At 45.4% G+C, this 16,470-nt stretch overlaps 1 protein-coding gene and 1 pseudogene across 1 annotated transcript in view; both read left to right on the top strand.

The window, feature by feature from the left end:
- Positions 1-11,627, top strand: part of LOC147627885 (uncharacterized) — a 59,791-nt pseudogene extending 48,164 nt beyond the window's left edge.
- Positions 1-16,470, top strand: part of LOC147627884 (paramyosin-like protein) — a 172,524-nt gene that overhangs the window by 119,535 nt on the left and 36,519 nt on the right. Inside the window, exon 15 of the mRNA XM_086814859.1 lies at positions 15,860-15,982. Within this exon, the coding sequence (XP_086670985.1) occupies positions 15,860-15,982 (123 nt within the window). The remainder of the gene's footprint in view (positions 1-15,859; positions 15,983-16,470) is intronic.

The raw sequence follows: 16,470 nt of genomic DNA, 5'->3' as shown, positions 1-16,470 counted from the left end.
TGACAGAAAGTGCAATCAATGCATGAGCCTGCGCATGTTTACCATCCCAACGAGCTTGTTCAGCAGTGGGTAAAATAGCAGCAATAGTAGAGCTGCTAGAACCTGCAACATCCTCAACAGATCCTACATCCATAGAACCTGGACGTACATCCATACCCTGCACAATGTTCCACACTCCTTTTGAAACCAAAACATGCTGCATCATGTATGCCCAAAGTGGGTAGTTGCCATCTCCATCCAATTTGTCATCATCAGCAGATAACATGCGAAATACATCATTGCTGTTATCAGCCATGGCCACTGACTGAAACTGATGCAAAAGCTACCTGTAATGAAGCAAAGACTGAACAGAAAACAACTCGTGCTATGTAGCACGGTCCACAATAGAGTACATATGCCTGTTTTGCAGAAAACTGCACTGTCGAAATTTCTGCAGAAAATGACGAAAACACCTGTGCAAATGCAAAAACGGAGCCCGAAATGACCTCAGATGCGATTTCTGAGAACGCTAAACCCAAGGGAATGCTTTGAGGAGATGCTTGTAAAACATGGGAAAGCCTTTGCTTTTCAGCCGCATGAGATAGGCTGTGTTGATCCAAGTGTAACAGCGCCAATGGTGATCTTCACTGTTCCACATGTGCCCTGGAACCTGCGGCCGATTCCAGTACCAAAGGCTCTCTTGCCAAAGCTGATGGAATTACTAAAAGAAAAGATCAGGATGGGAATTTTGGAGCCATCATGCGCTCCATACTCCAACAGATGGTTTACCGTGCCAAAGAAAAATGGAACATTGCGCTTCATTCAAGACATGCAACCTGTAAACAAGGTCACAATCAGGAATGTGGGAGCAGGTCCGATTGTGGACGAGTTTGCAGAAGCATTTGCAGGGAAAGCTATATACTCTATGGGTGATCTGTATTCGGGATATGATCAGTTCCAGCTGGATATACAAAGCAGGGACTTGACCACAATGAAAACCCCTTTGGGATTGGTAAGGATGTGTACCTTACCACAGGGAGCCACCAACTCAGTGGCGCATATGATGAATGGAATGAATAAAGTCTTGCGAGACTTCATACCACAAATAACTATGCCTTTTCTGGATGATGTGCCAATAAAAGGCTGTGATGAGAAAGATAAAGATGGGGATTTGGATTCGAAAGGGTGCCGCAAGTTTGTGGCAAATCATATAAAAGATTGTGATATGATTCTATCCGGGCTTGAAGAGGTGAATCTTACTTTGTCTGGATTGAAATCAGTGTTTGGGGTTGGTGAAGTGCTAATCGTGGGGCATCTTTGTAGTACTAATGCTAATCGTGGGGCATCTTTGTAGTACTAATGGACGCCGACCTTGTCTAGCCAAGATAGATACAATACAAAGAATGAAAGAGATATGCATTAATGTTACAGAGTTGAGGAGATTTCTTGGTGCATGTGTCTTTTATGTTATATGGATCCTGCATTATGCACATGTAGCAGATCCTCTTTATCAACTTTTGAGGAAAAATCAAAAATTTTTGTGGAGTGCAGCACATATTAAAGCTATGCGGAAGCTGAAATATCTGCTCCAATCATCATCTACTCTAAGGAAGGCAGATTATGAGTGTGGCAGGCCTGTGATTGTTACAGTTGATACTAGTCCTACTGGGATAGGATGGGCAGTAGGACAAGATGATGAGGATGATCACAGGTATGTAATCAGGGAGCAAAGGTATTAAGCATTCGTCAGCGAAAATATCCGCAGATCAAGAGGGAGTTATGGAGAATAGTCAGTGCTCTAAAATGTGAAAAAGAATATCTTATTGGGACATCTGTACTTGTGGAAACTGATTGCTTGCCACTCCTTGGGATGATTGCAAGCTGCACCACCACTCCAGATATCGCTATGCTTAGGTGGATTGCCTATATCAAGTCACTAAATCCTGAGTTTAAGCATATTGCAGGAAAAGATAACCCAGTTGCAGATATGCTATCAAGAGCCAGGTATGAAGATGAAGAAGGGATGATTAGTGACGTTGATGATGTAGGTACAAAGTTCTATACTACTGCATATGCAAAAGGGGACCATACTTGCCTATCAAATGCACTTGAGTCTTTTACTGAGGAAATGTATGAAGGAGATTGGTTGCTTATTGGTCAATACTTGAGTACTCTGACAAGACAGGAAAATTGGTCTGACTCAGAATTTAAGAGGATCCGCAGAAAAGCATATGGGTATTTTCTAAAGGATGGGTACCTGTGGAAGCATCCTAAGCAGAGGAATGCTATGCCACAGAGAGTCATATGTGATAAAGAGACTCAAGGGAAGCTCATGAAAGAATTCCATGAGAGTCTCTGGGCTGGACATCGAAGTGTGTGGGCCACCTTTACCAAAATAAAGGAAAGATATTGGTGGAAAGGAATGTACAAGGATGTTTCCCAATATGTGGAAACATGCATGATATGTCAAATGTACTCAAATGTGCGACATCGTGATGGCTTGCAACCAACCTACCCACCTGCCATGCACTACAAATGGGTAGTGGATCTAGTTACAATGCCTTTGGGAATTCGGCAGATGCGGTACATAGCACTTGTTGTGGGCTGACCGTACAACTCATAGCTCAGTGACAGGATACATGCCTGCAGAATTAATGTATGGTTAGAAGCCAGTAATGCCAGTTGAAGAGGTAGTTCCAACTTGGAATGTATTACCCTGGGTGGAAGAATTGAATAGGGAAGACCTCCTTGCATTGCGAATAAGGCAGCTGGAGAGGAGGCTTGAAGATGTAGAGCTTGCTAAAGCTCGTTTGAAAGATGCAAGGTTGAAAAATAAAGAAAGATTTGATAGAAGACACAGACTCCGGCCAAAATCTATTGAAGAAGGTGATTGGGTCCTAACGTATGATAGTAGTCTTGACAACCAGTTCACTGTTCAAAGAAAGTTTGCAAAAAGATGGTTTGGCCCTTACATTGTCAAGCATGTGCATGGAAATGCCACGTATACCCTGTGTGAGCTTGATGGAACAGAGATAAAGAATCTTGTAGCAGGCAAAAGGATCAAGATGTTTAAAAGAAGACATGACAGTGATCCTTTTGATTCACAGGAGACTCAGGATGAGAGGCTTCACAGTGATAGCATGGATATGGTTGAAGAGGAAGAAGATGATCTTCCTGGTAATGTAGAGGATGAAGACGACATCCAGATATATATGGATCTTGATGATGATTTGGCACATACCAGAGGATCTGCAGGTTTAGAGGGGGTGGATGTCGTGCCATGGCACGTCTATGGTGTGAAACCATGCATATGAGGCCATTAAATGCAAATCCAGATGCATGGGATTAAGTGCCATGACTTGAGTCATTATATGATGCTTAAGTACATATGTCATGGTTAGTTAGTACGAAAGGTACGGTACGGTACGGTACGATAAAATACGGTACTAATTGGTACCTTAAAATTTTTTGAGGTACGGTACGATATTAGTACGTTTTTTTTTTAAAATACTTCCTAAACTTAAAAATTGTAGACAAGAAGTTACAAAATAGTAGAACCATGAACATAATGTCATCATGCCATTAGAGTACAAAATTGCTACAAAAGGATAGGCCAAAAACTCATGGCATGGGCGACCGCCAACATGCGTACATACATGATACTACATACTACAATACATCATCGATGGGCTAGAAGGAGATAGATGCCCAATGCCTAGAGAGCTATAACATATCAAAAGTCTACATCATCACCAACATCTGCATGATCATCAACATGATCACTACTAGAGTGTCCATCAAGAGAGTTCTCTGAAGAGGACTCTTCGAAGGTGGACGAGACACTCTAGGGATCATTCTCGCTAAGTAGGTTGCCATCATCATCAAACAAGGGCTCTCTAGGCAGTGGGGTATCATCATGAGAGGGCAATGGAATATCATCATGAAGGCGGGGATTGGAGCTCGAGGATCCCCGCCTCACATATGTGCGAAGGCCACCCTTTGCCGATGCCGAAGGCCTATGAACTCCAACTACTCGGGCCCCCGTCCATGCTGACTCCTGGTGCTGCGAGTATGTGCTGCCACAAGCTCACTATAGAGCTCCATGAAGATTGCCTCGTCCTCCTCATCAGGCAATATGATCGCTTGCCTAATATGGCAATGGCAAGTGCACACGCTGACAAACAGCTCCCTATAGGCTGCAAATGGCGATGAATGGCTCTCTAGAAGACTGAAATTGCTCCACGCAACAGCCACAACAACAACAACAACAACGACGACGACCCCAAAAAAAAAACGTACGGTATCGTACGAATCCGTACGGTACCGTACCGTACAGCAAGTACGTACGATTTCAGTCGTACGACGTACGGAACTAAGCCTGACATATGTTCATATTGTAAATGAGGTTCAATAAGACGAGCTGAGTCTGAGCCAGGTCTCGAAGCCTCTGTACATAAGTGTGGTGTGAATCATGGAGTTTTTATGCTTATGGTAGACCTTGTAGTAGGGAACACCCCTCTCAACATGTATGGGAAATGTGAGAGCATGTATGATGCAAGGATTGGTTTTGAAAGAATGCCTTTTCGAGATATCATGTCTTGGAATGCCATGATTTCTGTTCTTACTCGGAATGAGCAGAACAAGGAGGCTCTGGGTTTGTATGATGAGATGCACTGTTGGAGGCTGGGGGTTGGCCCGGGCATTAATAAGGCAATGATGAAGCTAATGGAGGGAAAGGTCTTGGGTGGTGGCTTTCATTTCCACCACCCAGAATTAAGAACAAGGCTGGGGTGTGGATGGGTGGTTATCAACACCAAGGACCTCCATCATGATTAAGGTTGGGAGAGACTAGAGAGGGCGGCTACTGCTTAGCTAACTATGAGCTTTTGAGAGAGAAGGCAAGGGAAGAATCAAGAGAGCAAGAGCCCGTTTGCGCTTCATGCTGGCGTCAAATATGCTGCTTGTGACCTAGTTGTGAGAATGTCTTGGCGGTGTTTCTATACATGCTTCTTCTATGGATGCACTTGAGAGTTGTTGTGTCGTGAGCAGATTGTTATTGAGTGTTTGCTAGAGATGTGAGAATATGAAGGATTTGAGTGCAGTGTGTATCTACTGAAACTGGGGATCACTCCATTAGAGGGTGCGTCATATGAGAGTGGGAGTGATGCGCATCACTCTGATGATGATTATGTGGAACATGCTTTTTACAAAGGCAAAAGCATCATTCGCATGACGCCTAGCAAGGGCAGCAGCTGCAGACGCAAGGTGGTGGCTTGCGTGGCAAAGATACGAAGTTTTTTTTAAAAAAAAGGAAATATCCGGATTTTAAGCAAGAAAAAAGGAGGCGCAGTGTATTTCAAACTGGGAAATTCAAATTTTTAGCTGCAAAAGCGAATGGAACCCGAATCTCTTGCGGGGAAAAATGGGGAAAACCAGAAAATCAGAGATACGAAAGGGGGGGGATATGCAGAAACGGGAGAAAAGAAAAAACCAGAGTTTGAATTTTGCAGAGTATCTTGTTTTGTGAAGATAACTTCTGTTCAAGCCTTGCAGGGGTTTGAATTAGAGAGGAATTGAAGCTCTATCCAGTGATACGCTTCCTGAAAAATTCGAAAAATGAAGTGATGCGCTGCTAATTTCATGCAAAGGACGACTGGCTGGCGAATCTGGTGCTACAACCCCTTGTGAACAGAGTGGAGGACTTCATAGAAGCAAAGGTTAGTGCATACTTTGAGGCTATCGGCGGCTACTATTTCAATTGAAGGTTTTCATTCAAGTTTGGTCTCTGATGCAACACATTATGGTGAGATGAGCTGCTGTTTTGATGATCAAAGCATGAAGGCTGTGATGCTGCCAAAACTAAGAGAAAGCAATCGCCCTATGAAGGAGAGGAAGATCATGGAGACTCAAAATAAAATGAGACTGATTTCCACATAAAAAAGGCGTCTTGGTTTTTGCTAGCCATATACCCTTTAATGATATGTTCATGTAAAGTGTAATCCCACTCCTTCACACTAATAGCACGGCAATACAAGAAAGAGTCCTAGGCGTTTTATTTTCTTGTTCATTTTATACCTGGTGAGAATCATGTGATGATGAATATATGCCATATGCCATCTTTTGCTTTGTGAATTGTTGGAATCTGAAAGCAGGTCTCATGAGATGAAGAGTTATCTTGAAATGGTGATGTTGGCAATACATGAAAAATGTGATGTAAATGGTTACATGTGTTATGTTTGAGACACTTGGATAAAGGGTCAGGAGATTTATGCATGGAACTGGTCATGCTCTTGACACATAACTTATGTGCAATCATCAAGTTGAATTTGGGGATGTATTGAAGTGAATTGGCACATATACATGTCATCCAAAATGGAGATGTCTTAAGCCCCTTGAAGAGTTATATATGTTTTGTTTCTTTGCTGGGATTTGAAGCTACTCTCACAGCCAGAAGTCTCGCACTTTCCCAGCGAAACTGCCCACGTCACGACAACGCAGCATGTGACAACATAGAACGGACCTTGTCCTGAATGGTCCTGTTCATCCTCTCTGCTGTCCCGTTTTGTGGAGGATCATAAGGAGTAGAGAGCTCCCTCTTGATGCCTTTAGCATCACAAAAGTCCTGAAACTGTTTGGACATATACTCTCCACCATTGTCGGAACGCAAAGCCTTCAGTGTTTTGCCAGTTTGATTCTCAACATGATCAACAAACTTCTGAAACACTGCGAATGTATCACTCTTCAAACGAAGAGGATAAACCCACACCTTGTGTGTGGTTGATTAATGACTTGGCTGACAATACCATTAAACTCATTTAGATGGGCTGTTATAGACGCCCCTTCCTTCATCTGAAGACCTATGAGTTTCTTCAACCAATACACTTTGCTTGAGGCACTTTGCTGGGCATACAAGTCCTGCAATCTCTGCCACATTCCCCAAGCTGTCTTCTCTTCACAAATGATGAAAAGTAAAGAGTCTGACACAGACAACATGATAGTAGATCTTGCTAGCTCATCCATATCTTCCCACTCTTCAGCAGTAAGAGAAGCGGGCTTTACACCCCTTTCTTTGATAGGCTTGTGCTGCTTCTTCTGGAGCAACACATTATAGCACTGGGTTTGCCAAATATCATAGTTATGTGAGCCTTCAAGCTTCTTGATGTGAAGCAATGAAGAGCTCTCACCTGTGGTTGCCATAGCAATATGCAACCTGTCAATGCCTGACTCCCTGCAAAATGTGCAAACACTGCACCAAAAAGCACACAAAGTGCTCACAGTTGTTCTCCCAAAGTTTATCTCCCACTTCGGAAGCAAGAATGCAACTTTTCTCCCACTGTATGTGATAAAATCACCAAAATCTGGTTGCTGCAGATTTAGGACAGCACCTTAAATGTGCTCTGTTGTCCTTCCAAAGTACTGTACAACAGTACTAAGTGCTCACCAATGATGTACCAAACCTGTACCGGCAAGTACAGCAACTGAAATTGAGATTTTTGCTCACTCAAATCAATGTGCAGCCATGCCAAAACTTGTACAAAGCTGTACCAAATCTGTACCAGCAGGTACAGTAGCAATAAATGCTCTCCTGGCTGTCCAAATGAGTGAAAATCAGACTTTTACAGTCCCAAACACTGCATACAACAGTCCCGAACAGAAATTGGGCAAAAGTCCCTTGACTGCAAGCTGATTTCTGAGGATTCAAGGCATAAGAGTCTTGCCTGCTGCTTTGCCAAGCTTAACAAGCATAAAATCTTGAAAAGCCCCTTGATTTAAGATCAATTGCTGATCATACATGGTACATTGACGCACATGAAGGCATCCAGAGTCTTCGCGACTCCCTGGCCACATATACATCCAATACATGAAAGCCCCTTGATTTACAGGCACATTGAGTGCTTGCCAGGCATCAACACGTTGCCCAAAGCATGAACTGCGAGTGCCTGCATGCAAATCAATCCAATCGGCACAAAAGCCCCTTGATTTGCACTGCAATTTGCTGCAATTTTGCCCGAATGTGCGATTTCTCACATCATACAGCATGTATGAGTGCCCAATTGCACAATTACATCAAAAGCCCCAAATTTCGACATCCAATTTCTTGCAAATTGATCCTGCTTGTGACCAATGTCACCCAATTTTGCCAATTTTGCTCAAAAATTGAGCAATTCGGCACCTGTACCTGCTCAATTGATGATTGTTCCTGCTCAATTGCAAATCCCAAGAAAAATTGAAGCAAAATACCTTGTAATTTTTTGATTTTCTACAATTTGCAGGCTGAATGTATGATGTTGATGCTGTTGCAGAAAAGGGGGCGTCGATTTTTGCTGTTGATGCTGCTGTACACACTGACTGTGTGGATGTTGAAGGTACTGCTGATGCGCCTGCAGCTGTACGGATGGCTGGTTTGTAGTCGGGCTTGAGCAGGTCGACTAGGCGTTGAAGGTGAGAAGGCATATGACGTGGAGCGAAGCGATGGACACCCGCCTTGGAGAAGGTGACGTGGAGCTGAGCGCCGCTCGCCAGCGCTGTCCGCCCAACGCGTTGCTTCGCAGACTTCGCCTAGTAGCCAGCCGCAACGCTTAACGCGTTTATGCAAGCGCACGAGCCGCCGCTAAACTCCTGCCCGACTCCTCCAGCTACGCTCGAAAGGCTCCACGCTCGCCTGCCTCCCCTTCACACTAAGCGTGTAGACGCTTGGCTGCTGTAGGCGCCTGAATGGCTGGGCAGTCCTCGTGGCTGCTGGGCAGCCCACGCTATTGGCTGCCTACGCCCAGCTGCTGCTGGGCAGCAGTTGAGCAGCCCACGCCTGTTGGCTGGGCAGAGAAAGGCGACCAAAGAAGGCAAGGCGACCCTCAGATCAGAATTCAGCACGACCAGTATGACTGCTCCACTGCTGAGTTAAGCTTAAGGCTCTGATACCAGTTGAATGGGAGTATCTAATTAGGGTTCATGTGTGGGAGACATACACAGAGAAACAAGGGAGAGAGAGAGAGAGAGAGAGAGAGAGAGTTGTGGGGATAAGTCAACTCATGGGAATGAGTGTGTGACTCCCCCATCACACATGTATATTGCACTAGTACACATAGTGCACTTAGTACATTAAAAGTACTAAGTGTACTATGTACTATAACTTATGGGCTTGTACACACTATAAGGGTGGGCATAACGCCTTTACCCCAACAGCTGAGCAGCCCACGCTGTGGTTGGGCACGCGTGGCTCAGCTGCGTGGTCGGTTGGCTGCCTACGCTGGGCAGCCAGGGCAGTACAACCAGCAATAGATAGGGCTCTTCGACCAGCTAAGTAAGACCAGCAGGCGCACAATAGACAGTGCGACCAACAACAGGGTGATCACGTGCAGATGGTACGGCCAGTAGGAAGCGACCAGTAGAGTAATCAACAGGGGACTGTGGGAAGAGGGAGGTGATCAAGCTATGATACCAGTTGAAGGAGCTAAAGAAGCTCAGCTGAAACAGTTAGGGTTTCATGTGGGAGACACACATAGAGAAGAAGGGAGAGAGAGAGAGAGAGAGAGAGAGAGAGAGACATGTGGGGATAAGTCAACTCACAAAGTATGAGTGTGTGACTCCCCTATCACACATGTATATTTGCTCTAGTGCACATAGTGCACTTAGTACTTTTAATGTACTAAGTGTAATATGTACTATAAAACTTATGGGCTTGTACACACTATAAGGGTGGGCATAATGCCTTTACCCCAACAATCCGTACCTCATGCTTAAGACCGGAGCATCATACCAACAGTTATGGGGCATGGAACTGCAAGGTGGCTTGGCGGTAGACTGCCGCGTGTAGATGAAAGAAGTGGTGGCAGATGTGTGGAGTTTGGTAGTGAATTATTTTTAGCACATTCATCCCCAGTTTCTGCCCATTTCTGGTGTCCTTTTGGTCCCATTTGTATGGCCCTTGATTGTGGGCTGGCCACCCCTATTTTACATATTTTTCTGGGATTTTCCCAGCCCTTTTGGTATTTTACGAGTCGGCCAGCTCATATGCTCCAATCGGCCAGCATATTCAGCTCCAGTCGGCCAGCCTTCCTCACCTATAAATAGGTGGGGCTGGCCTCTCTTTATTCATTCAGTCTTGTACATATTTTGCTCCCTCACTTATGAGACTTGTAGTGTCTCTTGCTTGGGACTATTTTGCTTCTGTATATTCAGCATAGTTTTCTCCATATCTCTCTCTCTCTCGCACTCTCTGTTCAGCACATTCTAGTGCCACTCTGCTTCCGCTCTGTGCACTCTTTCATGGTATCATTGCTCCCGGTTTAGCAATCTCTTTGCTGCCCCAGATTCAGCACTGTTTTTTGCACCTCCTCCTTTGCGTTTTCCTTCAGATCTGCAGCTCTTTCATGCTGCGTTTTCTGGACTGAACCTGGTCACTTTGCCTCTGCGTTTTTCTCTGAGATCTGCAGCTTCCTTTGCTGCGTTTTCTGGGCTGAACCAGCTGGTTGCTGTGCCCTTCAGTTTGGTTTCATCAACACAGCCTTTTGGTACTGTTTGACTAGTTTTCTTCTATTCCACGTGGAGTTTGGGATATAGGCGGCCTGTGTTCTTCAGGACAACAGCTTCCTTTGCTGCGTTTTTCCTCTCCCGTGGGTTTGCTCCTTTGCAGAGGGGGTCCTTGGTGTTGCAGGCTTTGGTGGCACTCTTGGTACCTGTGGAGGACACTTCTTCTTGAGAGTTTGTGCGTTTTTCTTGAGGAGAGCCCGAGCTACTGTCCTTGTTGTTGCCTTTCCCTCTTGCACCCTCTTACAACATATTCTCGGGTGCTGTCCAGCCTCTTAGGGCTGCGTTTTGGTAGGAGGAAAGACCCTATATCAGCGTTTTTTGATTTGAACAGTTTTTATCTTTTGAGGGTTGGTTCTATTGATTGGATCAATGATGACAACTTCTGATTTGGCTCCCGTACCACTCTCTTGTTATTTCCTTGATGAGGCAGACAAGTTGGATGGTGGTAACTTTCAGTCATGGAAGTTGCAGGTTACTTTTATTCTCAGGGAGTATTGTTTGATGGAGTTTCTCTCGTACAAGAATCGGTGCTTGCCGGACCTTGCCTCTGCGGAGGATATGTGTCGGTGGAGGAAGACTAACGGACAGATCTATGGCTTTCTCCTCCTGAATTGTTAGGATTCGGTTCTTTGACACTTCATCTATGCTCCTGATGATGCTTCCACTTTCTATGTGTGGCAGTTGCTTTGTGACCTATATGGTGATGCCAATGATCAGCAGATGCTTTCTGCCTCTGGGTGCTCTGTAGAGCCAGTGATCTTATGGATACTTCTTTTGGAGATGTTCCTGTAGCGAAGGATAGTGGGCCAGTTTTGCTCATTGCATCTGAGGAGTTTGTTTCTCTTGTTGCCCTGCCTTCAGTTTCTGTGCATACTTCTCCTTGCCAGGATGATATCTCTGGTAATGTTTTTGAGGAAGACAGTGGACTATCTTTGCTCACACCTTCTGAGGGGAATTTGTCTCTTATTGCTTCCTCTCCGATTCTTTCTTCGTCTACCAGTAACCAGGATGGGTTGCTGGTCCCTATGCCTTCTATGGAGGAGCCTGCTTCTACGTTGTGTGAGGATTCTCGATTGCGGTCAGGTGTGTCCGTGACCGTGCCTGGGGCACAGTGGTAATTCCAGGGATTGAAGGATTGGGATTTGGATGTGGTTTTGCCTATGGAGTCCCGACATCAGTTTTCAGACGTGGCAGTTGAGTTCTTACATCATCTGGCGATGCCGACCTTCGAGGAGGGTGCTATTATACAACATTTGGCTACTCTTGGTACAGAGTTGGAGCAAATGGACTCTATTTCTTGTGAGGGTATTATCTTCTTGGAGCTACAGGCTTCTAGGGATTCCTGTGACACTGTGTTTATATTTGGGTTTGGCACCGATATTTGGAGCAGCACGATGCAACCTTCATGGTTGATTTCTTCTAGAAGAACAGCGTACCTGGCAGCTTGTTCTGTTACTTTTGTAGCTGAGTTGCTGTGGAGATTACTTGTGGAGCTTTCCTGGTACCTGTTGTTGCTGCTTTCTTTTGTCTTGACAGAGGACGACTTCTTCGGCTTCTCGGAGTTATGTTCAACATCTGGTGCTGAGAGGGAGTGTTAGCACATTCATCCGCAGTTTCTGTCCATTTCTGGTGTCCTTTTGGTCCCATTTGTATGGCCCTTGACTGTGGATTGGCCACCCGTATTTTACATATTTTTCTGGGATTTTTTCCAACCCTTTTGGTATTTTACTAGTCGGCCAGTTCATATGCTCTAGTCGGCCAGCATATTCAGCTCCAGTCGGCCAGCCCTCCTCACCTATAAATAGGTGGGGCTGGCCTCTCATTATTCATTCAGTCTTGTACATATTTTGCTCCCTCACTTATGAGACTTGTAGTGTCTCTTGCTTGGGACTGTTTTGCTTCAGTATATTCAGCATAGTTTTCTCCATATCTCTCTCTCTCTCTTGCACTCTATGTTCAGCACATTCTAGTGCCACTCTGCTTCCGCTCTCTGCACTCTTTCAATTATGATGTGAGGTCGGGTAGGGGGATAGGAGGTTCCACATCCTGGAGTTGATGGTAGATGTGGTTGGAGTAAACAGGGTCAAGCTCATGATCAAAATGCACCTAGGGTGTAATGCGAGATGGGGGTGGGTGGCGGACTGACGGGTGGTGTGCAGGTAAGAGTGAAAGAGAGGTAGGCATGGTTAGTTTCAAAGGGGGGGTGCGGGATGGAGAAGTCAGGGAGAAGGTGTGCCAAAGCCGGAGATCCCATCAAGTAGTCAGCGGTGCTAGTAGCTCCCGAGTGAGGGAAGGAGGTGAGGGTGTCGGACGAGGGCCATCGGGACATCCCATTATATATAACAAGACCATGTGCAGCTCCCAGCTTTAAGTAATGTCTCCCATACACCATGACCTCCTCACGGTCAAAGAAAGAGAGGAAGAGAAAGAGGGCAAGAAAGGGCGCATGCAAACTTCCCCCGGGAAGAGGACCTAAACGTGGAGAAGATCCGGCAATGCAATGGAAGCCAAATAAAGCCTAAGAGTCAACCGAGCTCCAAGTCTCCCTTCAAGGCGCAAAACATGCCCACATCCATGCTTATCAAATGAGGTAGAGATGCCAAGGTCATTGCAAAGCTGGATCCCATGGTTTGAGCCTTGTTGGACTGGCCACTCATTGCTCGCAATTTACCAACGTACATGCCATATTGGGTGTCCTAAATTCTTCCATTCTTATGCACAACCCAACCTCATTCACATTGGCCTTATTGACCATCTTTGCTACAAATCAACACAATTTTCTATCTCAACCCATGCGTAAGAGTTAGACAAGGAAGACAAATATGTGTCAAAGAAAGCGGTGTGTTGGAGTAATCACCGGACGGAAGGAGCTTCTGCATGGACTCACCTTTTGCCCAATACGGATGCACAACACTTGCAATATACATGTGCTTGTAGGATTATATATATGTGGTAGTGACCGTGTGAACTGGGGCTTACTAGGGGCTTTTTTTCTACACATTATAGAGGTTTTTCCCCCCTGGACATTTGGTGTGTGCGGACACCTATACTTTTACTTTTCGGGGTACTTGTGGTTGTACACATCTTATCACTTCATTCGAGAATATATCCACACTTCCAAGCTCTCTGTTGTTCCCTACTTGGTGTTTTCCGTGTATTTCTATTGAACATTAGGGTTTGTCAAATTCCAACACATCCATCGAGTCTCCCTCACTTCTTTGTTCAAACCCAAGCTGCGTGTGTAAGTAAGCAGCATGAGCCTCATTACATACATGGTACAATGCTGCAAGTGCATCCCAAGCATCTTTGGCATACTTACATGAGCGAATGTGTGGGATAATACCTCTCTTCATTGACAATGCAACCAAGGCATGCGCATTTCCATCTCTGCCATCCTATCTCGCATGCTCCTCCGCAGTAGGAGAAGGTGTGGGATTCATAGCCATCATGGACACATAATCACCCTCCAATGCACTTGTAACACCGTGCTCGCTTGCTAGTGAGCCGAGGTGTGCCTCAATCCCACTAACCACATTCCAAAACCCCTTTGCAACTAAAGCATGCCTCATCATATAGGACCACAATGGTTAATTGGTCCCGTCGAGCTTGTGTTTGGGCATCCCAAACACATCATTTACGGCCATGTTTATTAGCAAATAAAATTTCTGAATGTAACCTGACCAACACAGTGCAAGTGTAGTGCCCACTTAATACACAACCAATACAGTTGCCAAGCAACCCACTGATGACGCAATGCCTGCTCTTAAATGTATTGAAAATAAGAGAGTAGGGAGGAGAGAAAAATTATCTAATAGAAAATGTGTGAGTGAGGCCAACGAAGTAGTAGTAGATGCTAGTGGTGTAGAAGAGCAATGTCAATTTGGAAGGTCGACGGCGAGGGGTGTCAGAATGCGCATTCTGACATGGTATCAGAGCCCGAGCGTGTGTGGTCCTGGGCGGCTCAGGCATGTGTGGTCCTGGGTGACCCCCTCGTGCCTCGGTGGCTTGCGGAGCTCGAATCGAGGGAGGGTGTTGGAAGGTTGGCGATTTCGAGCGTGTGATCGATGGCTAGAAGGCGCCTTGGATTATCCCATAAGTGGAAGCATGGGAAGTTGAAGAGCCATATATAGGCTAGAGTGGCACCTTGTCATAGTCATCTCCTCCGGCCGGTGTTTTGGGAGGCAGCTCACCGGGAGATGGGAGCCCGGTGGAGGGATGTTGCAGTGCCCGTTGGGTGTGTTCGTGGAGCTCGATGGTGATGCGTCTCCTACGTGCGTTAGTCTTCTGTTGCGCATTCTGACAAAGAGAGGGTGCAAGAGCGACTACGCCGAAGGTCGTCAGTGAACAGAGGTGAGGGCGCAACCGCCGCAAAGAGGCTGAAAAACAGGGTTCCACAGTTAAGGCCCTGTGGGCTCTGCTTGGTCGGTGCTGGTACAGCACCGCTGTGCGTTGCCCAAGTTCCACCAGCAATAGCAATGCACGCGTGCGCGCGCACACACAATATCATGGTGATGGAGAAAAGCGTGAGAAGGAAGAGAGCACACAACTCGATGCAGATTGCTTGATAACGAAATGTGCACCAAGTACAAAAGATAAATACACACTAAAATGTGGATAAGAGGGTGTTCACATGGTCCGGGGGGAAAACCTCCTAAAGAGGGGAAACGTTCCCTTTCCTGGTCCTAGATGAGTTCACATATCACTACCATGACATACAATCTACAATGACAACTGCAATCTTCAGCCATACTCTTTGGGTCTTTATGCATGTGCAAATGCTATGCTGATTGGTCTTTGGCTGTGTAGTGCATGTGGGCATGTTACAGGTGTTCTTAGTGCGTACAGATTTTATAACTTGAAGAGATTAAGAGACAGAGTAACACCCGCCACCTCCAACCGCACCCCCATACAGCCAACCGCCTAGTTTCTACTACCTACTCCGTCTGAGCGTACGCCGCTTCACCCACAACTGCTTACTCACTCCTCTCCCGCCGTGACATCTATGTTCTTCCCCCCGCCCGCCCGCGCACAGCAAGCTTCACACATTCCTTCCACACATGCATCATTGGCGTATGCTCTTGCACCTACTCCCTAAGCTCCTATGCCATAGCCATCTGACATGGATCCTAAGTTCACTTAAGCTTTCCATCTTTAAGTGTTTTGACTACATCATCTTGAATTACTAGCAGAAAAGTTTCAATTTATACCATTACTGATGCACCATCATGCAATAACGAAATAAGAATCCTACAAATAGGAATCCTGAGGATATATTCATGCTTTCCTTAAGTTATTGTGAGGTGTGATCAGTTGCTTTTGATTGATCTTTTTGATGTGAACGCCTTTGCAGAAGCTAGAGAAACTGCAAGCTAGGTTTCTTGGTGAGCAAAATACTCTATCTGCCTTGAGAGAGAGACATGACAGACTGGTTGCAGAAAGGAGGCATTATGTTAATTTGATGAAGGTTTTTCAGGTAAGCAGATTTCTTTGAATGTCTGCTCATGAGCTTGTGTGCCTAGGCCATAAATAAAATTTCATTTGTTATGTTTAAAGAAAGATAGTTATATTAAGCATCTTCAAAAGACCGGTCTATGAGATCAAGAAACACGTGTTACATAATTCCTTGATGTAAGTCAATCATGGAAAAGAAAACTAGCTAAATGTACAATGATGATGATAATAGGCATCTTTGGATACATGTGAAAATACATCTCCATATCAATGCAATACATAAGGAAGCTCATGTGTGTGTGGTAGCATCCTCATCCATCCAGAATGTCCAGCTTAGGAGAGTCGATGACTATCTCGTCGTGTCCTTTGCTAGTGCAAAAGTGACTCTAGAGAGCTGGAGGATTTCCCTGACTTGGAGCTGCCATGTGGAGGACTGTTGCGAACTGCTGGCCCATGGACGCTGGGTGTGCTGTGCAGAGAGAGAGAGAGAGAGAGAGAGAGAGAGAGAGA

The sequence above is a fragment of the Cibotium barometz genome, chromosome 20 (assembly GCF_041138505.1).
Source record: "Cibotium barometz isolate CiBa-2024 chromosome 20, ASM4113850v1, whole genome shotgun sequence".
Lineage (NCBI taxonomy): Eukaryota > Viridiplantae > Streptophyta > Polypodiopsida > Cyatheales > Cibotiaceae > Cibotium > Cibotium barometz.
The sequence above is the reverse complement of the archived record's forward strand: the minus strand, read 5'-3'. Positions and strand labels throughout refer to the sequence as shown.